The sequence below is a fragment of the Notechis scutatus genome, chromosome 4 (assembly GCF_049901735.1).
Source record: "Notechis scutatus isolate UNSWTSFEM ecotype Mainland chromosome 4, rNotScu1.2, whole genome shotgun sequence".
In the NCBI taxonomy this organism is placed as follows: domain Eukaryota; kingdom Metazoa; phylum Chordata; class Lepidosauria; order Squamata; family Elapidae; genus Notechis; species Notechis scutatus.
The window spans coordinates 38338646-38364308 of NC_142012.1; the positions used below are offsets into that span (position 1 = coordinate 38338646).

At 36.7% G+C, this 25663-nt stretch overlaps 1 protein-coding gene across 3 annotated transcripts in view; it reads right to left on the minus strand.

The window, feature by feature from the left end:
- EXOSC9 (exosome component 9) overlaps nucleotides 1-10851 on the minus strand; it is an 18996-nt gene extending 8145 nt beyond the window's left edge. The window contains exons 1-8 of one of the 3 annotated variants that reach the window (XM_026667062.2): nucleotides 10656-10851; nucleotides 9119-9213; nucleotides 6968-7087; nucleotides 5637-5739; nucleotides 3074-3211; nucleotides 2494-2576; nucleotides 1414-1546; nucleotides 209-297 (exon numbers count right to left, since the gene is read on the minus strand). In XM_026667062.2, coding sequence (XP_026522847.1) covers nucleotides 209-297; nucleotides 1414-1546; nucleotides 2494-2576; nucleotides 3074-3211; nucleotides 5637-5739; nucleotides 6968-6996 — 575 coding nt within the window. In that variant the 5' untranslated portion in view covers nucleotides 6997-7087; nucleotides 9119-9213; nucleotides 10656-10851. Of the gene's footprint in view, nucleotides 1-208; nucleotides 298-1413; nucleotides 1547-2493; nucleotides 2577-3073; nucleotides 3212-5636; nucleotides 5740-6967; nucleotides 7088-9118; nucleotides 9214-10519 lie in introns of all 3 variants that reach the window. The other 2 variants (XM_026667061.2, XM_087963176.1) reach the window with 2 other exon arrangements.
- Nucleotides 10852-25663: the final 14812 nt, after the last annotated feature.

Sequence of the window (25663 nt, forward strand, 5' to 3'; positions counted from 1 at the left end):
TCTGCCCCTCGAAGAAATCCAGTTTGACACCCCTGTCCTAGTTGGTAATGAAATGTTTGGAAGCAAACAATCAAACTTAGAAAACACCATTGATTCAATTCAAATTGTTTTATAATCTACCAGACTGCCATTATACAAACATGGATGTATCAATTTATAATAAGACTACATTAAAAGGCATTAGTCTGCAGCATTAATAAAACCTCACCTAACTTTTTGATCATTTTCCAAAGCTTTTTGAATTAGTTCAGTGATTTCTGCTACTTTAACTCCTGTTATTTTGCTGCATCTCAAAACCTGTGAAAAATCATAATGCAAGTTTAAATTATTTCATCATAGAATGAATTTTCCCCATGAATATTTGCAAGTGGTAATCCAAAAGTCTTGGAATATACATTGAAAAACAATTCGCAAATGAGGAGAGAAAGAAGATAACAGGAATTCAGAATATGATAGAAGACCCTTCATTATTGATTTTTAAGATTTACTTTCCTTTCCAACTACCAAATTTTTTTTCTTTACATTTACATGAAGTTTAATTAAAGAATTATAAACTGATAAGTTTGTCAAAGTCAGAACTGGGAAATAAAAGATTTATATTTAATTAAACTGGATTAATTTATTCTTTATACAGAATCACAGAATCAAATAGTTGGAAGGGACCATATTAAGATTAAGCTCCCTGGCTCAGGTCAAGAATCCAAATGAAACCATCTCCGAAACAATGAGCAAATCTTGAACAAATCGTGAATACAGAACCCACAACCTCTCTGGATTATTGATCTGCTATTATTGTACAATGTTTTTTTCTTAATACCCAACTGGAATTTACCTTCCTCCAGTATATAAGAATGCAGAGCAACATGCATCCAAAGGAATTCTGCCATAAAAAGCTACTGACAGGGAATAGTAATAGATCCAAATTGGGCACTGCTCACATTGGACACTGCTTTATAAGATACAAAAGTTACCAGAAACAATTGTCAAAGAAAATGCATATTAAAGTATGCCAAAAATCTAATTATAGTTTGTTAGCTAACACATCTGTACCTTAGACACAAAGGATCACTCCCACAAATGATTTCTGGTTTGCAATTTCTGAATGACTATTATAACATGAAGTCAGAGCTGTAGGAACAATTTCCCACAAGGGTTGGTATATAGATCAGTAAGTAAAGAATGAAGTTAAGTGATTAAAAAAAAACTAGTATCCTTCCTTTTTACCAAGAATTCCATTAAGAGCAATTTGAATCCAACTCATTTATTTTAAATTTCTTGCTGAATTCAAAATGGATTTGAAACCCAACGTTTATCGTAGGAAAAGAAGAAATTAACCAATTGAGGCCCAGAGACTGTCATTTTAAAAGAAAAATATCATAAGTAATGCTCAAGTTTTAAAATTTTTCATATTACCTGTTCTTTTAATAGCATAATTCCACCACTGGATTGAATGGTGCAGATTTCACGGTGTTTGTTCATGGCTATTACAAGGAGGCCATCCATTACACGTTCTTCTTGTTCACTGGGATCTACTAGTAAGTAAGTCCTGTACCATTTTAGAACAAGCCGTAAGATTTTATATGGAAAATAAATTAGTAAATGCAATAACCTAGTAGATAAAACAGTAGTCTTAACCATACTAGCAGTGCTTAGCTATATTCTCAAAAGTGGCTTTAATTCTATACATTTCAAAGAGTTAATGCACTCTGGATTCCTTCAATTAAACAATGCCATCTATTGGAAACTTGGAAGCATTTCTTCTCTGTTGCAGTGATTGCTCTCTAAAATCAGGTTCCTCCTTAGATTCAGATGGTCCCCAACTTGCTGGGTTTCCGGAAAATCTTGAACACCTGGTCTTTCCCGCAGGTGAGGAGAGGATATATAAAGTCCCCTGTTGGATAATGTGGGATTGCTTTGCTTGTTGTTCAGTTTGTGCCAGCTTCGGTTCTTTATTTTATGTCAGCCAAGTCTAGAAAACTAAAGTAATGTAGGCTAATACTATTTCTGTTATAGAGTTATTGTAACAGAATTTTACAAGTCTAAATCCCTTTTCTCCCCTTAGCTTCATAAGATAATTTCTTCTGCCCATCACATATTACTTTTTGTTCTCTGTGTATTTATCTGTTATCATTTTGCAGTTCTCTGTCTTATTATGTTATTTTATTGTTCTCTGTGTTTTTATCTATTACTATTTTATTGTTCTCTGTGTTTTTTGTGAAGCACCATTAATTACTCAGTTCAGGTGGTTTAAAAAGTTAATACAACAGAAATAAAAATCAAATATATTCATTTGTGAAATGTTGGTCTTTCAGTATTTTTAATTGTATAATATTTTCTGACTTTTTCCAAAAAAGGTCATTTCAGTAATGAGAAAGAATTAACTTTGTGTACTATCACATTCAAAAAAGTTTCTTTAATTACTTTTGTGTACGTATCAGAATACTCTTATTGGTGCACAAAAATAGTAGAAAACTGAAAGTAATGTTAACTTACCCTTGCTGGAAAAAAGCAAAGCTTACACAAATCGGCATGTGGTGGATACTCAGAGGGACAGGATCCCTTTCTTCAGGTGTATACTAAAGAATCGAACACAACAGTATTTTGCTTAGCCAATTGCATATGCAAATATACATACATAAACTATAAGGATAATTAATGCTTAAATGTTAAAGGCATGTTGGCTTTCTAAAATAAAGAAAGGAGCTATACCGATTTATTATTGTAATAGGACTTTGACCCTTTCAAAAATGATAAGAATATCATGTATAATATATTAAGTAATTTTGATTAAGTAGTTATGTTTATGTATGATTTTCTGGCAGAAATCTTATGTTGTAATTAAAAATACTTACTATCTAAATATATATAGGAATCTTGCTTTGATCCCCTTGATTTTATTGACATAATTCTTTAGTTCCAAAGGAAAACAACGTAATAGATTTAGAAAATCTGAAAATACTATATTGTTTTTAAAGTGAATACACATTTACAGACTGTTCCCAATCCAATTATAGAAAAACCAAAACATGCAAGAGTGAGATCATTTTAAATTCCTACTTCCAAAGAAAATTACCAATGTTACTTCTTCGCCCTGTACTGACACATCAGGTCTCCGAAAGTGGCAGAGTGCCACTATTGCTGCTATACTTGCAGCATCAATAATGTTTCCATTATGATTCAGCAAATGCAGATCCACACGAATTTGCCATACCTCAGAAAAAAAAAATTCATTTTAATTCTCTATTTATTCCATTGTCTATAAATTTAGCAGGTATCTTGGTGAAAAAAGAAATCTAGAAAATTCTGACACAATAAACTGTCAGATGGCATGTAATACTATGCATATATAAATCTCTAGTTCCTGCTGATTTCCCAAATATGTATGAAATGTTTAGGGGAAAAAATCTAAAAGGGCAGCCAATACCACTTTCTAACAATGGTTAATATATTTCACACTACTAAAAGTCCATACAAAAAGAAACATATTTACGTTATAAGCAGAGAAAAATCTTATTTATGATTCCATCAACAATATATTTTGCTATCAAAATACTTATTATAGCAATAGTTATGTAATTGTTCAAATGGAATCTAAATCAATTTTACCAAATACTATGTATACTTTTGAACATTTTCAACTATCTTATACTGGAATTACTGTCATATAAATTTATGAAAAGGATTCAGCTACTAAAACTAAAAACTTTCCTGGTAAATGTTTTTTATAGCCAGTTTGATCTAGTTGAAATGTACTTGAATATTAGTAGCTCGGGTTGGTAGCTGTTTCGTAAATGTTGCGTCACCATTTAAGGAGACATCGTCAGTGCGCTTTAAAGTACACTGACGATGTCTCCTTGAATGGTGTCAAAACCTTTGCAACCAAATTGCCAAGCTCTGAGCTCAAACCAACAGCCCAATTTGATCTAGCAATTAAGGCCCCAGGCTAGAAAGCAGGAAATCATGAGTTCAAGTTCTGTCTTAACCACAAATGGTAGCTGGATGATGTTGGGCCAGTCACTTTCTCAGTCCAACCCACCTCATAAAATTGTTATAGGGAAAACAAGAGGAGGAAGATGTGTTGGATATATTCACTACCTTGAATTATTTGCAAAAATAATAAAGGTGGGATACAAACACAGGTAATTAACAGTTTCAAAGTTATGACACCTCCCCAAAAGTAATTATGCCCCGGTTCTGAAATTACATATGTAGGAGCACCACTGTGGTCATTCGCCCATACAACTGACGGCAGATATGCTGCAACATGCCCTCTGCCTATTTCCTCTCCCATTCTGTCCTCCAGTCCCCACAGGCACTGGGCCTGCTTTTCTAGCCTACCACGTACTCATCCCCACCCTGTCACCAATCACTCGTTTACCTTTTGAAGACTTCCAGAGTTCAAGATGTAGGAAAGGAAAATAGCCTGGACCACATGGGACAAAAGCAGCCGTCTTTTGCTCAGACACTGATGAAGCTATTTTCCTTTTGTTGCTAGATGCTAACTTTCCCTCCCCACCAACAGTAGCCCTCCTAATCTTACACTAATGGTGGGAAAGGGAAGGTATGCAGCTAATGGCAAACCTCTTTCCTATAGATTTCTTTCCTCTTTGCAAAAGCTCTTCGCAAAATGTTGACATTCAGGGAGCTAGGAATTGCAACGGATCAAAAGCCCTGTTGCACTATGCTGGCATTAGGCTGGGGGTTCAGAGAGCTAAGGAATGCAAAGGACCCCAATCAACATGATTTCTTCTTAATTCCCCAAACACCAGCTACGCTAATCCTGCTGGATTTGCTTCCCTTTAAATCCTTTCCTCCTAATGCCAGTCATGCTAGCGTAAAGCGGTTGGTGCTGGGAGGGAAGGATTGCAAGGGAAGTAAAACCAGCAGGATTTCTTCTAAATTGTGCCATGTGGCCCAGCAATGTCCAAGAAGGGAGTGGCATTCTCTACTCAGCTTCCTGAATTCTGGATATTTTCAAAAGCTAAGTGTGCCATTGTGACAGGGTGGAGTATGGAAGGGGCCCATAGGATTTGGGGAACCCATGTGGCAAGAGGCAGAGCACGAGGTAGCTCAGAGGGTGCGGGAGGCTTTTCAGGGCATCTGTGCCTGCACTAGGCTTCCCATGGTTTCCCCCATCCCTGAGTCACTCCATGCTACACCTAATGACCCCATGCGTTCATTTAATAAATGCATTGGAGAAAACATGGATGGGGAGATCATTAATTATGCACTTCATTTAACATAGTCCTTGATTTCTGACACGGATGGGCAGACTCCATTACTGTCGTAAGTCAAGGACTACCTGTAAATTAGTCACTTATTTATTTAGTAAATTTAGAGGCCACCCATCCTATATACATGCCTCAGGCTCACAATTAAAACAGTGTGACAAACAATTAAAACAATCAGTGTTAAAAACAACAAAAATAACATAAAAATACTTAAAACTTAGGAAGAAAAGATTGGAAAATCTAAAACATGACTTGCATGTAAAATTATATATCAGATTATAATCAGAGTTTCTAGTTTGGAAAATATACAAAAGAATGCAATTTACTTTAAAATACATGAATTCCAAAACAAAAGACATTAGATTTTTTCAATGCTTGTTGTCTGGAATTCATATAATTACACACCTTTTCACCAGCAACAACACAAAGAGATTCAGTATCTACACATTTGGAGTTCCTTAGGCATCTTTCTAATAGCCGATTCAGTTTTACAAGCAATTCAGATTGCCTAGAGTAAAAAAAAAAATCATACAATTTATTTTCAAAAACTCAGTACATTGTTTTCTAAATTTCTAGGAATTATTGAGTTCCAAAGATGTCTTTGAAAAGGGATCCATTGTCAGATAAAAATGAGAAATCAAGTTTTTCAAATCTTGATTTTGCATCTTACATATTTTTTCACAAGTATCACTAATACAGACATCTTAGTGTAAATTTCCCTTCCTGGACTCTTTTGAGATATTTATAATGAAAAATCTCCAGTTAACTGATTGTTTTGGGTTCAAAATATAATACGCTTGCTATGGTTAATATTATAACAAAAATTGGAATATTATTTGCAGAAAACAATGTATTGTTATCTTTTTTCTCAAACTAAACTGACACTATGAAGTAAACCAGGTCTCAAAATTGGTTTAAAAGATCTGAAGGGACACTGGGATCTTTACATTATATCAACTAGTAGGTTTTTTTTTTTTTTTCATTTTATATGTTAAAAAATAAAAACCGTTCGTAAGTTATCACCACTTGTCAATATTTACAATTTCAACATTTCTTCATGTATTATTTTGGATGAGCTGCATTTTCAGTCTCAGAAACATTTAGGTTATTAGAAAGGAGCACTATATTTTATAAAATAAAAAGCTCATAGTGAACCTTTAATCGTATTTGTTGTCAATAAATCAATTTAATATGCAAATGTTAAAGATGACTAAATGAAGAAAGGAACTTAGGAAACTCATTTTATTGAAACAATGAGAAAATATTTTGACTTCAGTATCAAAAACCTTACTAGATCTCAGACTACAGTAATAATTCAAACTTCTTAGATGTCCAAGTTTGTGTTTTTACAAAAAAGAAATACTGCTGGAAATGTGATCAGAATAATATTTCATTAAAAGGCATGTTTTGCATATTCTTAACATTACTATGTTCTAGGAAGAGGTAGTTCCATACATTAATTTTGGACATAAACTTTGAAGTAAAGTTTAATATTTTCAGATACATACGTTCTTTTGAACTACATACATATTGCATGGAAATTGACATGGATTAAGGAATGGATTCTCCATGCCCTGAACTGCCAAAATATTAACTCTTCAACATTTGAAAGAGAAATTTATGGTTCCAGTTACCCTGTTGAAGACTTAATATTTTGGCAATTAACAGGGCATGGGGAGAAATGTTTTACTTGAATCCTCCTTTCGTTACTGCAAGGTGGGGGGGCCCACACATACCTTCCAGGTTCAAAAGCCGGTGATGCCATCGGTGACAACTCTAGATTAAAGAAAAGTATGCCTTCTGTTGCACGATTTGGCTTTGGGGAGACAAGTTCACATGACACTTGCCCAAGAACTCTGCAAAAAGAAGACACAATCTTTAGAATCAAACCGCAGACACTTATTGGTTAATAGAAGAAATGGCAAAGATTCTATAAAATCTACACTAACATAGAAGTGAAATATATCTGGAATCTATTCACTGGATACCTAGCTGAAAGTAATAAATGGCATAATGCCTTTATAAGTGCTATCAAATAGAAGATAAGGTAGGTGTGGAATAGCTATTTGATACAAATCAAAGGAAAAGTTTCTTCATTTACAGGTGAAACTCAAAAAATTAGAATATTGTGCAAAAGTTCATTTATTTCAGTAATGCAACTTAAAAGGTGAACCTAATATATGAGGTAGACTCATTACATGCAAAGCAAGATAGTTCAAGCCGTGATTTGTCATAATTGAGATGATTATGGCTTACAGCTCTTGAAAACCCCAAATCCACAATCTCAGAAAATTAGAATATTACATGCAATCAATAAAACAAGGATTGTACATGGAACAATATCGGACCTCTGAAAAGTATAAGCATGCATATGTACTCAGTACTTGGTTTGGGCCCATTTTGCAGCAATTACTGCCTCAATGCGGCATGGCATGGAAGCTATTAGCCTGTGGAACTGCTGAGGTGTTATGGAAGACCAGGATGCTTCAATAGCGGCCTTCAGCTCTTCTGCATTTTATTCGGTCTCATGTCTCTCATCTTTCTCTTGGCAATGCCCCATAGATTCCCTATGGGGTTCAGGTCAGGTGGGTTTGCTGGCCAATCAAGCACAGTAATCCCACGGTCATTGAACCAGGTTTTGGTGCTTTTGGCAGTGTGGGCAAGTGCCAAGTCCTGCTGGAAAATGAAGTCAGCATCCCCATAATGCTCATCTGTGGAAGGAAGCATGAAGTGCTCCAAAATCTCCTGGTAGATGGCTGCATTGTCCCTGGACTTAATGAAGCACAGTGGACCAACACCAGCAGATGACATGGCTCCCCAAATCAACACAGACTGTGGAAACTTCACACTGGACTTCAAGCATCTTGCAGTGTGTGCCTCTCCATTCTTCCTCCAGACTCTGGGTCCTTGGTTTCCAAATGAGATGCAAAAGTTGCTCTCATCAGAAAAGAGGACTTTGGATCACTGAGCAACACACCAGTTCTGTTTTTCTTTAGCCCAGGTAAGATACTTCTGACGTTGTTTATTATTCAGGAGAGGCTTGACAAGAGGAATAAGACATTTGAAGCCCATGTCCAGGATCCGTCTGTGTGTGGTGGCTCTTGATGCACTGACTCCAGCCTCGGTCCACTCCTCGTGAAAGTCCCCAACACTTTTGAATGGCCTTTTCTGACAATCCTTTCCAGGCTGCGGTCATCCCTGCTGCTTTTTCTTCCACACTTTTCCCTTCCACATAACTTTCTATTAATGTGCTTTGATACAGCACTTTGGGAACATCCAACTTCTTTTGCAATTACCTTTTGGGGTTTCCCCTCCTTCTGGAGGATGTCAATGATGGTTTTCTGCACAACTGTCAGGTCAGCAGTCTTTCCCATGATTGTGATTCCTACTGAACCAGACTTACAGGCCCTCATCAGAGATGTTAAGAGTTAGATTTTTGTTACATACCCAACTTCTGCATGAACCTGATTTGATTGTTAGTATGAATAACATTGCTATCTATTGCATCACTGAGAACTATGGGAACAATATGTATGAAGGATAAGTTTTTTCTTTAATTATCTAACAAGTGTGGAATTTCATCTCCTGGGAAGGAAATATGGCACTTTCTGATAGTCGTTGTAAGAGGTTTAAAAATAATTTCATTTCAGTCAACATTGTGTTTATTTTAAAAAATATGCTTTTAACAAAGATACCATTTAATATTGCTATTTTATTGTATTTTTTTGTTATTTTACCAAGTAATGTACTGAACACCCTGCATGGTTTCATTATATCTTGTAATTTATGTTATGTAAGTTAAAATTTGCTTTGTAAAGATTGTTTTCCTGAAAGCCAGACTGCAAGTCTATTAAATACAATATACAGAATTATAAAACACTGGATACCTTGTTTTTCCGAGCTCCACAATACAGCAGCCATAGTCAACACCAAAAGAAATGCGGAGGTTTCTGTAATCGTAGCACTGTCGCCCATCCAGACGCTATAAATATGAAACAATATAGACACTTAACAGCAAGAATGAAAAATAGCTCAAATCAAATGCTCAAATCTGAGGAAGCAGAGCCAAAATTTTGTGCAGGGACCTTGCATAATTCAGTTCTAACTCTAACCTTTTAAAAAAAATTAAACTTCAGAAAAAAGGGCAATCAGAAATCTTTGTATCTCAAAGATTTAAAAAAAATGCTTCATATGTTGATGCTTACTTTGGGCATTTCTAATTTAGGACTTTTACAGTTTTTTATAACTTTAAAGTTTTTTATATTTAAGAACTTATAAAGTTCTGCACTACCTATAACAGTTAAAACAATCCAGAGGTTACACCATGATAAGTCCAGAGTACAGGTAGTCCTCAATTTATGGCAATTGAGCCCAAAATTTCTGTTAAGTGAAATATTTGTTAAGTGAGTTTTGCCCCATTTTGCAACCTTTCTTCCCACGGTTGTTAAGTAAATCACTTGCAGTTGATAAATTAATAGCCCGGTTGTTAAGTGAATCTGGCTTCCCCATTGACTTTGTCAGAAGGTTACCAAAAGGTGCTCACATGACCTTGGGACACAGCAACGGTCACAAGTATGAAATAGTTGCCTTACAAGCATCTGAATTTTGATCATGTGATCATGGGGATACTACAAAGCTTGTAACTGTGAAAAATAAAGAGTCACTTTTTTCTGTGAAAAACTGTGAAAAATAAACGAGTCACTTTTTTCAGTGACTTTGAACGGTCACTAAATTATGGTAATTGAACGGTCACTAAATTGTGGTAATTGTGAATTGTGGTAAGTCGAGGATTATTTGTATCTAAAGCTAGTCTTCTGGAATGTCTGTCCAAGAACAGGCTCTCCACATTAGGGGTCTCCAACGTTGACCACTTTAAGCCTGGCGGACTTCAACTCTCAGAATTCCCCAGCTGGGGAATTCTGAGAGTTGAAGTCCACCAGGCTTAAAGTGGCCAACGTTGGAGACCCCTGCTCCAAGTGACTGAAGAATACCAGGCTCTCTTGTCAGTCCAGTTTGGAAAATTATATGCCTAAAGCAAGCTGTCTTCAAACTTGACCGCTTTAAGACTTGTGGACTTCAACTCCCAGAATTCCTCCTCCAGTTACGTTAGCTCAGGAATTCTGGGAGTTGAAGTCCACAAGCCTTAAATTTGCCAAGTTTGAAGACCCTTGGCCTAAATCCTTCCACAGAAAACGTTTGCAATTTCTAGCAACATCAATCTCAAGCAGACCTCAACTAAAAAAAAAAAAAAAGTGGATGGCAAAAGGCAGCTGGCGCCGCTTTCTCACCCCACTACGCACATGCGCAGACCGATATTCATCCGTCCCTCGGGCGCCTCACCGCAGTTCGAAGCGCACGTGATATTATCTCCCCCCCCCGTTACCTTCCTTTCCTCGATAGCCCGGAGCAGGAACCGTTTCTCACAATTAGAGAGTGGCGTTTCCTTCATAGCAGCTACCGGTTCGACCTGTCTTCAAATGGTCGCGTTCTTTCGTTAGCCGTCTGTGTTTTGCAGACGTCATAAGCGGGCGCCGTTTAGCAAGAGCCCGCAATTTAAAAAGCGTTGCCGAACCGGCTTTCGATTTCTGCTTGGCAACCCGCCGTAAAATAGAAGGAACGTGACGTAAAAAAAAGGTTTATTAGGTGCGCACGCGCGGACTTAAGCGTGACCCCTCCCCCCCCTCCCCCGGTGACTGAAGGGCAGGGGGAAATCCCTGGGTGCCTGGCGGCGTTTGCCTGGGGCAGCGATGGGGAGTCCGTAGCTTTTTAGAGGTCGTCGGGCTCTGGCGGTGCGTTAAGCTGCGGCTGACGGAGGGTTTGAGTCAAAATTCCCCACTATAGAACCAATGCATAATAAAACCACCTTTTTTTTTTTTTTTACACTGCCTGTGCATCCAAGCGCGAAAGTTTTTTTTAGGCTTGTTAAGAAAGGTATGGAGCATCTAAGCCCTGTTTACAGTCACTTTCTGCAAGTTCGAAGGGGTTTGGGAAAGCTGTGTACAGTTGCATTTTGATCACCTGATCATTATGCTGCCCTTGTAGTATTCCTTTGTTAAGAGAAATTAGTTTTTCAGCCAATCATTGTCTACAGATGAAATTTAATGTGCCTAAGAAGCATAGGTGTGCAATGGTCCTGCTGTGGGATTTCCGGGAAAATGGATTGACAGATGTGGAAGAGCTTGGCTCTAACTGCCTCTTCTGCCTAGCCTTGACTTGGGAAATCTGCCCCGGGTTGGCTTGCTGACGTTGGTGAGAAAATCGGTCCCTTATTCCAGAGCTGCAGTAGTCACAAGACTGGCCCTTTGGTCATCCCGGAGCAGCCCTTCCAGTCCATGACAGGCCAGTGCGCCCAGGTGGAGGAGCAACTGCTCCAGGATGATCAAACAGCCAGTCCTGTGACTACTGCAGTTCCGGAATATGGGACCGACTTTCCCACCAATGTCAGCAAGCCACTATCAGTCAAAATTCGTATCAGTGGTCCACGGGATTTAAAATTATGAGTTTGGTGGTCCTTGAGGTCCAAAAGGTTGGCGACCCCTGGTTTAGAATAGATTTAGAATCGCTTTTTCTAACATCCCATCGGAATTCTGTAGAGATTCTCAGTCATCCAGGTCATGATTGTCCCAAAGATGCTTTTTTAGGAGGTAACTGGACTTTCTAGTTTTTTCTTTGAAGAAAAATGAAAAATCCTTCCATTCCCCACTATTCTGTCAGAGCTGAAGAAGCTTCTTGGATGAGAAGTGAAACATCTTCAGAGAAAAAAAACAAGAAAGTCTAGTTGCCTCCTGAAAAAGCATCTTTGGGAATTCCATTGGAACCTGGTCTCCTGTAATTTCAACCCGTTATTCTGTCTCATGAGAAATACCCTGTTTCTCCAACAATACGGCCTCCCCCAATAGGAAGTCCCAGCATGTTTTATAGGCATGAAATGAAATTAAGCCCCTCCCCCCAAATTAAGGCCTATATTAAAACATGCGAAATGGGGGGGAATGGTGGGGGGGCTTGCCGTTAGGAAGTACTTTTGTTGCACACCCGGATATGGTGCTGCCTGCATTGACCCCGATACGAAGTGCCCCACCAACACCGAGGTCAACATCCAAGCTGTCGCCACCCGCCCGCCCGAAGATGCAAGGGGGGGGGGGGGAATTAAGTCACCCCCGAAAAGATGACCTAGCCATTTTTTCGGGGCTCAAAAAAAAAAAAGACCCGGCCTTATTATATTGAGAAACACGGTAGGTTCTGTTCTTATTTATTAAATTTCTATGCTGTCCATCAGAGATACAGTGATCTGGGCTGCTTACAATATTACATTACATTAGTATTGTTATTGATTACACTCAATAATATACTATTTTGTGTTATATCTTTTCAGATATTTAAAAAGTGCTTGTGTTGCTCTTAGTGGTATTTCTCTGAGTTGAGCTCCCCCCCGCTCCGAAAATCAGGCAAGAAGGAAAAACACCCCAAGAAATAGAAAAGACTTTCTACAAAAAATTCAAACTGCACCCCCTCACTGACTAGGAAAACTGCCTAGTGGTTTTTGCAACAAGTGAAGTATTTTGTATCTCATTCACAAAAGGGGAGAGCATATATTGGATACAAAGCTTCTGGAGCAGCTCCATTCAGAGAAAGTGTGGCAGACTATATAGCCCAGTGATGGCTAACCTTTTGGTCGTTGTGTGCCAAAAGTGTGCGTGTATGTGCGCACACCTGCCTTCACCCATAATGCAATGCACGCATGACCCCCGCCCCCATCCCCCTGTGCATGCCACTGTTAAGGCGACATTCCTGCCACTTGTTTCCCGGATGGAAAAATGAGCCCAGAATTCAACACCCAACATCTCAAAACAGCGTGCTAGACTACTTCAGATGCTTTTCCTAGCCCTCTGATGATCTTCCATGCTAGCCTTTAAACCTATTCCACTTTCTTTAAATCCTAAAAGTGCTATTAAAATGAATATTCTTCCAAAATTCCTGTATATATTTCAGACAATCCCAATCAAAGTACACAAAAAAAAATTTTTGGAAGAACTTAATAAAATAACTGTAAAATTCATCTGGCAAGGGAAAAAATCTAGAGTAAATTTAAAGGCAATGCAGGATATGAAGAGCAGGGGAGGGCTGGCACTTCCAAATTGGGAGTTGTATTATAGTGCAGCCTCTTTAGTATGGTTGAAGGAATGGGTGAATTTAACCAATAAGAGAATATTATTATTAGAAGGCCATGACTTGCAAAGGGGGTGGCATGCTTTTTTATGGGGTGTAGGGAAAACTAGCCAGAAATATTTTCACAGACACCTAATCAGAGACTCATTATTAACTAATTGGAAGAAAATACGGAAAAAACACTATTTAAAAATACCAATTTGGATTTCAACAATGGAGGCGATGATTCACCCAAATAATCTGGATATCACTAAAATGATTAAATATAAGGATCTATTGCATACACAAGGAAATTTGAAATTGTGGCAAGAACTTCAAGAGTGGGGACTAAAAATTGATCAGTGGGTATATCTTCAAATTCAAAGTAGATATAAACAGGACAAGAAAAAATTTGGAATTAACAATAAACTCCAGCAATTAGATAAAATTTTATTAGGATCAGGTTTGTTTAACAAAATTTTATAATTATTTATTAGAAGTAGAATTAGAAGAAGAAATTGTAAAAGGGAACATGATAGCCTGGAGTAGGAATATAGGACGAGCATCATCATAACAGAATGGGAAAAGGTCTGGGGTAGAAATAATAAAATTACAAAATCGGTATCATACAAAGAAAACGCCTATAAAATATTTTATAGATGGCACCTTCCTCCTTCGAGATTAGCGAAGATGCACCCCAATTTGAGTCCGAATTGCTGGAATGCAAAAAAAAAGAGGGAACTTTTTCCATATGTGGTGGTCCTGTACAGAAGCTCAAAAATATTGGCAGAAAATTAGAAATTGGCTGGAAGAAATGACAAGAGAACAGATCGAATTCAAACAGAGTCCTTTCTGTTAGGGATCTTTGATAAACAAATATCAAAAAAAGTGAAATATATAATAATACACATTTTGACAGTGGCCAGATTGGCTTTTGCACAATGTTGGAAGCAGCCTCATGTTCCATCAGAGGAGCTGATCATTCAAAAATTTCAAGTTGTGCAGAAATGGACAAATTAACTTTGGCATTAAAAATAAAGACACTTCAATATACTACAACAGCTGGAAGTGCTGGTACAAATGGATAGACCAAAGATAGACTTCACACTAAAAGGCAAAAGAGGATAGGATTAATCCATAGTAGTGATACACAGATATATGTAAGGATTAGGTATGTGTATATGGCATAAAATAAGGATTAAAAAGAGGTCTTACAAAGTGTTGAAGATGAGAATGTTTTTAATTGTTTTCTATTTTTTTCTTTCTATTTTCTTCTCCCTTTTTCTTTTTCTCTCTTTCATTTATGTATGTGTTGTTGGTTTGTTTTAATTGTAAAATCAATAAAATTTATTTTAAAAAAATCCTAAAAGTGCAGTGTCCACAAGTGGTATATGGCCTAACCAAAGCATTAGAGAGTAATTTGCTATGATTTGAAAATTAGGTTTATGTAGATGCAGCCCTACTACTACTTATATTCAACTGGAACTACTCTTCCAAAATACTTTTCCTAGTACAAGTCCTATTACTAGACTAGGTATCCATCCTGCATCTCATTTTTTATGGTTGAGTCTTGTTTGCCATAAATGTCCAACCTTTCATTATTTCATATTTTCTGTTTCCAAGTTATTAGCTGTCCCACTCAATTTTATATCTCTAAAATTGATAAGCATTCCCATCATATCATTATCCAATTAATAAACATATTGAAGTGTAGGGGTTCAAGATTTATTCTTGGGATATCTTACTTTGTAACTTTTTCTAATTTGATGAGTTATTGGTAAACACTCTTTTAAGTATTTTTTTTTGAGTCACAATGTTTTCCAACCCATTAGTTTGCTGATCAGCATGTTGTGGGATAACATGTAAAATAATTTGCTGAAGTCAAAGTATTTTTACAGCATTCCCACAATTTTGTAAGACATTTGCTTAGTTTTAAAAAAAATGGGTAAGATTAGTCTGGCAGTATTTATTTCTGACACGTTCATGCTGGCTTTGAAAATAGTTGCGTTATTTTTAAGGAACATTATCTCTTTATGATTTTTTTAAAGAGCTTCCCAAGTATTGATGTCAGATTTCATGAGATATATAGTTTGCTTGATTCTAGAAGACCTTTCCAGTCCTATGAGTCTACCATTCCCCTTTTAAACAACTTCTAGTTTTAATGCTTCATCTGTTCTCCAGGATTTTGCAGAGATAATGGAGGTAGCCAGATTATCATGTAGTTTCTTCGACACTCAAGGAAGCAATATATTTAGTCTGGAGAGGCAAACTCTTTCAAAGAAAAGAGATGTTCTTTGACAATGCTCCAGTCAATCTCAGTTTTAATCAAGTTGAATTTCTGGTAGAACAGGGGTCCCCAACCACCGGTCCGCGGACCGTGCCGTCCGTGGAACAAGTCCTACCGGGCCATGGCTTGCTGGGCGCCGCCATCTTGTTTTGATGAAAAGTGCTTCCAGTGAGCTTTTCGGGTAGAAAGCTCACCGGAAGCACTTTTTCATCAAACAGAATCAGCGCCCAGCTGATGTCGGTACCGGGCCGCGCCATAAAAAAGGTTGGGGATACCGGGCCGCGGCGTAAAAGGTTGGGGATCACTGTGGTAGAACACATAATTTTTTTGATGGAGAACAGCAACCCAAAATAGGAGTTTAATAGCTCTGCTTTGTTTTGTTAATTGACTTAATTGGGAAACTGTTATACATATTATTTTCTTTCCCCTTTATTTAGAACATATCTTAAAAATCCTTTATAGTATTTTTAATGTCTTTTGGTAACCTTTGCTAATTTTGAGCCTTTGCTTTACTAACATCACCTCTACAAGTCTCAACTATCTAACTACTCTTGGTGATCTTGTCCTCTAATTTTTGTTTTGTTACAGTTTCAAATAATTCATTTTTCATGTTCCCACATTGGCATCTTTTCCTGTCTTTTAACCTTTCAACTCATTTTTGGAATTATTTACAAGTGCTTTTGCTCTATCTTCCAGAAACTATAGCTTGATCTCCTTTTTCTATTAGTTTCTCTTGGCATGGAATTTGCTTATCAAAATGTGGTAAGGCAGTAGGATTTCCCTGTGGTGGCCCTGATACTATGAAATAGGCTTTTTTTCAGAGATTAAAATAGCCCCCCTATCCAAATAGCTGCCCAAGTAACCCCCTTTGCTATCTTCAGTCTGCGGCTGCCACCAGATGGTCAGGCCCCACTTGTCTAGCCAGGAAAGTCCCAGTATGACTGCATCTATCATTTTGGGAGCCACTACAAATCAAATTGTTTTGCCCACTTTTCAGCAACTCCACTATGAAATCCGTTGCTATCTCCTCCCATGGCCTCGTTGGTTCTGCTACTGTCTGTAGCGGTCAGGGTTTTTTCCTGGTCGTTTTTTCATCACAGCGCAGATATTGCAACTCTTCACATGTCCATGTCTTTCTTTATGCCAGGCCCCCACTTCCCTAAAATCTTCCTGTTTTAGCTCATTTTCATTGGTAGTTAAATATTTTCATTTATTTGCATATTTTGTGTTACATTGTATAGAGACTTAATATTTTCACATTGTCCTTTTAATTTGTTGTACATTGGTCAAAGTCATAAAATTGAAGGAGTTAATAAATATAGCAAATAGTCTTATTTTAATGATTTACTTTAAAATTAACCATTCTGACATTCGGTAATTCATTTTCTCTCCATTTTCTTGCGGTTGCATTTCTTCAACTATGTCAAGTTACAGATAAGTAATCTTATCCGCCTCTGAAGGATAAAGTTGAAAACAAGTATAGAATTTCCTGAAAATGCTTGACAGACTTATAGAGTAGATAAGTGGCCCTTTTGAAAGATTTACAGTCTATATTTTCCGGGGTTGGTGGGGACAATTGTAATCATCTGCAATAGTTTTGCTGATTTATTTTAATGTACATGTTCTCTGAAACACTGAAATTTATTCATTTGGATTTCTGAGCAGAAGCAGACATTATTAATACAGTGCAATTATTCTCTATTATTTTTTACAAATTATATCCTTCAGTGCAATGATATCCTTCAATGCTTCATCTTAAAACCAATTTAGACTTGTAGGGAAAACTGAACATAACAAAAGGCCTTTTGGTTATGTTAGAGCAACACATAACTTATACTAGCATAGAGCAGTTACAACCATGTCATTTCTCTCTAGATAAGGATGTGCCAAGAAAAGAGTCTCTGGATTGCCAAAGTTATCTTTGCTGCAGGAACAGTAATAGAAAAAAAGTGTATCTGTATGTGTAGGGGATATGTATGACAACATAAACACTGTTAAAAGTACAGCAAATCAGTATACTTATTTATTTATTTTATTTATTTATTTGATTTGCCAATTGTTTACAAGATAATAAGTATAAGTGTATACATAGTTGTGAATACATGAAATGGGTACATATAAGAAAAATAAAAAAAATAAAAGAATAAGAGAAACAATAGGACAGGGACGGTAGGCACGTTGGTGCGCTTATGCACGCCCCCTACAGACCTCTTAGGAAGGGGGTGAGGTCAATAGTAGACAGTCTAAGGTTAAAGTTTTTGGGGTTTGGGGAAGAGACTACAGAGTCGGGTAGAGTATTCCAGACGTTGACCACTCTGTTGCTGAAGTCGTATTTCCTGCAATCAAGTTTGGTGCGGTTTACTTTGAGTTTGTATCTATTGTGTGCTCTTGTGTTGTTATGGTTGAAGCTGAAGTATTCATTGACAGGTAGGACATTGCAATGTATGATTTTATATACCATGCTTAAGTCAGACCGAAGACGGCGTAATTCAAGGTTTTCTAGTTCTAGAATTTCAAGTCTGGTGGCATAAGGTATTCTACAACGAGTAGAAGAGTGGAGAACTCTCCTTGTGAAATATTTCTGGACTTTCTCAATTGTGCTAATATCAGATACGTAATGAGGGTTCCAGACTGATGAACTGTATTCGAGTATTGGTCTAGCAAATGTTTTGTATGCTCTGGTTAGTAGTGTGATATTACCAGAGAAAAAGCTACGTAGGATTAGGTTAACAACTCTTAATGCCTTTTTGGCTATGTAGTTGCAGTGGGCTCTAGCACTTAGATCATTAGAGGTGAGTATTCCAAGGTCCTTTACAGAGCTTGGGTCATCAACAAGTTCTTGACTATTCAGCTTGTATTTTATTTTCTGATTTTTTTTGCCAATATGTAAGACAGAGCATTTATTTGTTGAGATTTGAAGTTGCCATTTGTTTGACCATTCAGATACATAGTCGAGATCTTTTTGAAGGGTAGCAGTATTGTCTGTGGTATTGAACAGCTTTACATCATCAGCGAAAAGAACGCAATTGCTCTTAATATGATCGCAGAGGTCATTTATGTAGAGTATGAAGAGAGTTGGTCCTAGAACACTGCCCTGGGGGACACCACTATTGACAGGTACTGGATTTGATAGGACGCTCCTGATTTTGACCATTTGTTGTCTGTTTGACAGGAATGCTTCTATCCAGTTATTCAGTTGTCCAGAAATACCATAGGATTTTATTTTTAGGAGTAGTTTGTCGTGTACCACTGAATCAAAGGCTTTACAGAAGTCTATGTAGATTGCGTCTATTGCTTTGCCCTGGTCGAGTTGTGTCATCCATATGTTTTTGCAGTGTAAGAGTTGCAGATTACAGGATAGTTTTTTTCTGAAACCAAATTGTTTATTGGAGAGTAGGTTGTTTGTCTCTAAGTGGAGAATAATGGATTGGTTAATAATTGATTCCATGACTTTACAGGTGACGCAGCATAAGGAGATTGGCCTGTAATTTTCAACTAGGCTTGGGTCTCCCTTTTTGAAGATGGGGATGACTGTGGCTTGTGACCATAGGTTAGGCAAGGAGCTGGTTCTGAAAGATTTTTCAAAGATTATGCTTAGAGGTTTGGCTATGGCAGTGGATAGCTTTCTTAAGAAGTAGGCACATATTCCATCCGGTCCAATAGATAGAGATGGTTTTAGATTGCGTAGTGCTTTTCAACATTGTCTTCTGTGAAATCGATATGTATTAGATCATTGTTGTTATCTGTGGTACGGCTAGGAAATACTGGGCATGATCCATTGCTGTTTACAAATACTGAGCCGAAGAATGTGTTAAAGATGTTGGATTTAATGGTGTCGTCGTTTGCAGTCTTTACCATCAGGTCCTATCAAGGGAGGGATGGACCTTGAGTCTTTTAGTTTGTTGTTTACAAAATTGTAAAAAGCACGGGTGGAATTGGTGCTTAGAAGGTTTTCCTCTTGTTTAATGTGATAATTGGTGCATTCGGTCTTTATCTGGTGGCATAAATTTTTGTATCGGTTTTTGAAATTGGCAACGTGACCAGATTTGTTTTTCCGCCAGAGTGATCTCTTTTTGGATTGAAGTTTCCTTATTGATATGGGTAATCTGCTTTTTTGTTTTGTTTTGGGAGTTGTTGTTGGAACATATAGTTTGATGACTCTTTTGACTTCAAGTAAAAATATGTTGTAATGGTCTTCAACAGTATTGCATCCAGTGAATAGAGATTGCCAATCAAGGGATGAGAGATCGTTGTCTATAAGATCATAGTTGCCTTTTCTGAAGTTACAATTGGGGATTACATCATTGTGGTGATTTTTGTGTGGACGTATGTTGAGACAAAAGTCAATCATATTGTGGTCACTACTGGAAAAGGGTTCTTTAGTTTGTATTCCGTAAATTAAATTCAAACTATTGCAGAAGATGAGATCGAGGCAGTTGTTTAGTCTAGTGTTGTTGGTTACTAGTTGTTCCAGTCCCAGATTTGTAATAGCATTATAGAAGGTTGTGTGTATGATTTCAGTTGTACAGTCATTTAGGGTCCAGTCAATATGAGGTAGATTGAAATCACCAAGAAAGATAAAAGGGTATGGGCAGGATGCAGCCCATGTTAGTAATGTATTTAGCTTGTTTACATGTTCGATGTCATAATCAGGTGCTCTGTAACATAGTAAGAATCGAATTGTGATATTTAAGGATAGTTCACAAATGATGGTTTCAGGAAGGGCAAGCTCCTGGGTAACTTGGATATTTTTTAGATGTAAGGATTTTTTATAGAATATAGCAACACCACCTCCTCGGCGATTTTCACGATCTGATCGGTAAACATGATAGTCTCTTACTGTGGTAATGGAGTCAGGGAGAGATGCATTGAGCCATGTTTCACAGACAAATATAATGTCGAAGTTAGCCATATTTAAGAGAATGAGAAATTCGGGTATTTTATTCACGAGGCTTCTTGCATTGAGTAGTTTGCATTTGAGGCCGGCAGTAGTTGGAATTGAGGTAGTTGGGGGCGTGCGTGCCTAGTCTTGTGTGATGGTGGATCGGTTGAGGTAGGGTTGTGGTTGAGGGTAAAAGCTGAGTATTGGGTTGCGTGGCTTACTTTTGATACAGTCAGCATGGTAGTCAATGTACAGGTCCTTCTCTCCATTGTCTAGATGGTTTTTGAGTTCGATGCGGAGTACACGGGAGCGGGCACGTTGCTGTATGGTTAGGTCAGGGCGGCAACGGAGGTTCTTATGGTTGGTGTTGGTTTTGGCGAGTGAGTTTATAGTATAAATGAATTTACGTTTGCTTGATTCATTTTTGCAAATGACCCTGCACAAGCGTGGGGCCACAGAGCCGTCTCTATTTTTGAGCTCTCGGTCGATGCGGGAAATGTCAAGTATTTCATCAGCGGAGATAGTTGATGCTTGATAATCTCTGATGATGTTTCGGACAGTTGTGATGTCATCATTGACATTGATGTCTTCTAGACCAAATAAGATGGCGTTTGGACGTTTCCGTTCACGCTCAACGGCTTCTTTGATGAGGATTGGGATGTCAATATTTGTCTGGGTTGTGTTTATTTGTGGATTGGCTTTTTGGATTGGATTGTGGTTGTTGGGTAGAGATGTGGTTTGTATCTATTGGATGTTCAGGTTTTTGCGTTGTGTCTTTTTTTTCAAGGTTGGATATTCTTTCTTTTACGGCGTCCAGGGATGCTACTATGGTGTTGAGGGATGTTTTAATGGTTTCGATGGTAGGGGATGTTTCAATGGTTTCGATGGTATCAACTCTTACAGACAGATCCAGTTTGGGTCTGCATGATTTGCAGAAATATGGAAACTCATTGGATGATTCTAGGTATTGAATCATTTGCTCAGGTAATCCCAAGCAGTCATGATGAGTGTATTTTTTACACAGAGAACATTTGATGGAGTTTTCATTGTCCTTTAGATTTTTGTAGCATTTAAGGCATGTGCAGGAGTCTTGTGGTTTATTGGTGGGGATTATCTTCTCTTTAGGTTGTGGATAGGCGTACGATTTTCTTTTTGGCATGGTAGGGTTGTTAAAAATAGTACGTTGATTGAATTAATTAAAGCAACAATTTTGGGTAATCTATATAGCCAATATTACATCAAACAATAAATTGCAGTAATCTCTCAAGTCAGATAATATTCCTGAGCAACAATCAGCCTGATCAATTAATTACTCTAATCACTAATCAATTAATTACACTAATCATTAATCACACTGTTGATTTAAATTCACTAAATCAATGATTTTGCTATTCAATTAAATTACATGAATTTTGATCTTTTAAACTAGTCAGTAATCACACTATTTGCACTAAACACTCTAATCACACTAATCAATTAAAAACAATAAATCAATTAAACCATTAATAAAATATTTTGTAGAAATTGATTATCTAATCGTTGATATAGGTGATGAGGTAGAAAAGTTGTAAGTTTTGAGGTAATGAGGTAGTATTAAGAGTCTGCAAGGAACGGGTTAATTGTTTTACTAGCAGCTGGATGAGAGGGATTTATCGCTCTTTGAATAGCAGATCGCTATTACTCTGTAAACAGGAAGTTGTAATACAATGTTCCAAGGGTTTTTGACCGAGTGAAGGAAAGGGCTTCGCTTCTAAGAACAGAGGAAAACCAGCTATTCTTCTTTGTTTTGTTTTCCCTTGATGAATGAGATTTCTGGGCCCCTCCTAGTTAACTGAATACACTTTCAAAGTTTGTTGCTTTTAAGAGAAAGAGGCACGTCTTGCACTGGTAAATTCAAACAGTTTATATTTTTACGGCTTCAATATACCTCTGTTTCTATCACTCCTGGAGTCCGGATTAGCAATTTGGCGGGGAGAAGAGAGGGAAGAGGGAAATGGGGGCGGCAGGGAGGAGGCAGTCTGCTTCACACCCTGGCTGCAAACTTCTGGAGACAGACTCACAGCTCCCGGTGCTTACCGCCCTGTAAGGATGGGATGAATCTCACCAACTCCAAAGATGATCGTTCTCTGGGCTCTCACCGGCTCCAAAGGTGATCGTTCTCTGGGCTGGGTAGCTCCTGGGAAAAGTCGGATTCTCACTCAGCAGTCCGAGGGAAAAAGCCACAGTTGGAGCTTTCCTCCCTCTCTCTTCTGAGCGAGGCGGTAGCAGCGGCAGCGGCAGCGGCGTCTCCTTTTATGTGAATAGTTAGATTTACAGTAGCATCATTCTCTGTATAAGATTACTGTATTAAATTTTCTTAACAGTGTTAAGTTGTAGATGCTGGTTAACGTAACTGGAGCTTTTCATGAATTGGAATGATTTTATTACAGTATCATTTTATATGATGTATTACCTGCTTTATATTGCTGTTTGTATTATTGTATATTGTATTACTTTAACAATAGATAATGTTTGTTATATAATATGAAATTGAAAAGTGTGGTAAATTAAACAATTCATCATAAATTAAATAATTCATTTAAGTTCTCAAATACATCACTGTCACTGAGTTTGTATTAGGCAATATACTGTAGTAGAGCTTAGTAGTTTAGCTTAGCAATATACTGTAGTTTATACATTCCATTGACAAAATACATAAATCTGAAATTTTACCATTTATTTATTGTGTACGATATTAATTACATGGCTTTTGATTTTGAAAGTGTTTTAAGTTATTTAAAAATTCATTTTTTTAAAATCTAGTTTTTAGAACTGTATCAGAAATCTTTTTCGGTCTTCAACTGTAGGGCCATCAGGTAAATTATAAATACTTTAGTGTAAGATAAAATGTGATTTTGGTATGTATCAAGTACAGTAATGGGGCTAGACTGCATCCATATGGCTGCAGGTTTATACATACCATATAATGTACATTCTTGGAAATAAATCCTATTGAATGAGATTTCTGGAGAAAAAAAAAACTTTAATTGAAAAATCTGTATTACATATATTAGTAGATAAAAGATTTTTTTAAAAAGTAAAATACAGGATTATGAAAAAAATTGTGGTAATCTCATATTAAAGAGTGAATGAGTTTCAATCTGAAATCCTATTCAAATTCATAGGTGTGAGCCAATTTAAATAATTTGGCTTTATCGTTAGTACACCTTTAGGCCTATATTGTGAAATGGTGGTTCCTTTTATGGAATACGTTTGGCAAAGATGGTAAGGCATTTCTGTACTCTTAATATCATAATTCATAAGTAGCTGTTATAAGAGCTCTTATGATAAAATTTTAAAATTGCCAAATATTGCAAAATGTCATTTGCTAAAGTTTATTTTAGTTATAAATGTTTCATCAATGCATTAAATAAGCAAGTAAAATGTGCTAGCTTAGGTCTTTGGTGGATTTCATTCTTTCCAAAGCATTTGGCTGCATGCTTATTACTAAGTCTGGACCTTTTAAACCATAATTGTTTGTTTCTCATAGAATCCCCAGGTGCAGTGGGTTAGTTCACATCATTTATGCAGTCATAGCCTATTGCAGGGATGTGTTTTTTTTATAGATTTGTATTGGTTTTTAAGACATAGACAGACAAAACATAAAAACATCAAGCCATCTTCCATATATATACATACAGTGTGTCGGTTGGTTTACAAATTGTTTTGTGCTTCCATTTTGTAGTCTTCAATTACAATTACATTGTATATATTATCATATTGTCAATCAAGTATTAAATACATTAATATCATTGTTAATCAATCATTTGACTATACTTTTATTCATTCATGTTTTACGAAATAATCCATATTTTACTTAATTTGTTTTATGACAGTTCATATTATCATCTCAAATCTATCCTACAATCATTTTGTAGATATAATAAGAAAAGAATACATTTTTATATATTTATTATTTTCTAAGAATCTACATATTTCATTACCATGTTTTATTGTCTAACCATTGATAGAATAGATCCCAAATTTTATAAAATTGTTTATCATCTTGTTCTCTGATTTAAAATGTCAATCTACTCATTTCAGCACATTCCAATATTTTCTTAATGATTTCCTCCTGTAATGGTATTTTCTCATTTTTCCAGTTTTTGGCAAATACAATCCTAGCCACTGTTAATACATTTACAATCAGGTATTTCAATTCTTTACTATATATTTCAGGCAAAACTCCCAATAGAAATATCTCTGGTTTCAAGTCTATATGTTTTTTTGTCATTTTTTCCAACCACGTGTGGATTTTAGTCCAATATTTTTTGGCATCCGCACAAATCCACCACATATGGTAAATATGAGCTTGATATGTGATGACATTTCCAACATTTTTCGGATTTGTTCTTGAACATTCTTGCTATTCTTGTCAGGGGAAAATGCCACCTGTAAAACATCTTATACAAATTTTCTTTATATGCTGTTGACATTGTCATCTTATAATTTTGGGACCACAATTTTTGCCATTTCTCTAGATCAATCCCATATCCAAAATTCTTCCCGCAAGCAATCATAGTTTCTTTAACTTGTTCTTCTTCTAGTTTAATTTCTAATAAATATCCATATAATTTTTTAATCACCTTTTCATCAGTACCTGTCAAAATCTTATCTAAATCAGTTAGTTTATCATAGAAACCTTGTTTTAGAATCTTTATCATACCTTGAATGTATTTGTGCATATGAAAACCAATTCATCTTTATATCTTGTTCCTCTAATTTTTGCATAGATTTAAGTTCACCCTTTTCATTCAATATTTCACCATATCTAACTGTTTGTTCCTTTTTATATATTATAGGATAAGAAAATGCTTCAATAGTCGATAGCCAGACTGGAATTTTCAAATAACATTGCCTTTTAGTCTTCTCCCAATTTAATCACAGAGACTCCCGTATATAATGTCTTCTAAAGTACCCCTGTGTTTTAGTTCCTTTATACCATAGAAAACCATGCCACCCCAACAACAGATCATGACCTTCTAATGTCAAACAATCTAGTATTTCTTAATGTTATCCATTCCTTAACCCACATCAAATTTGTAGCTTGGTAATACAACTCCCAATTAGGCAAACCAA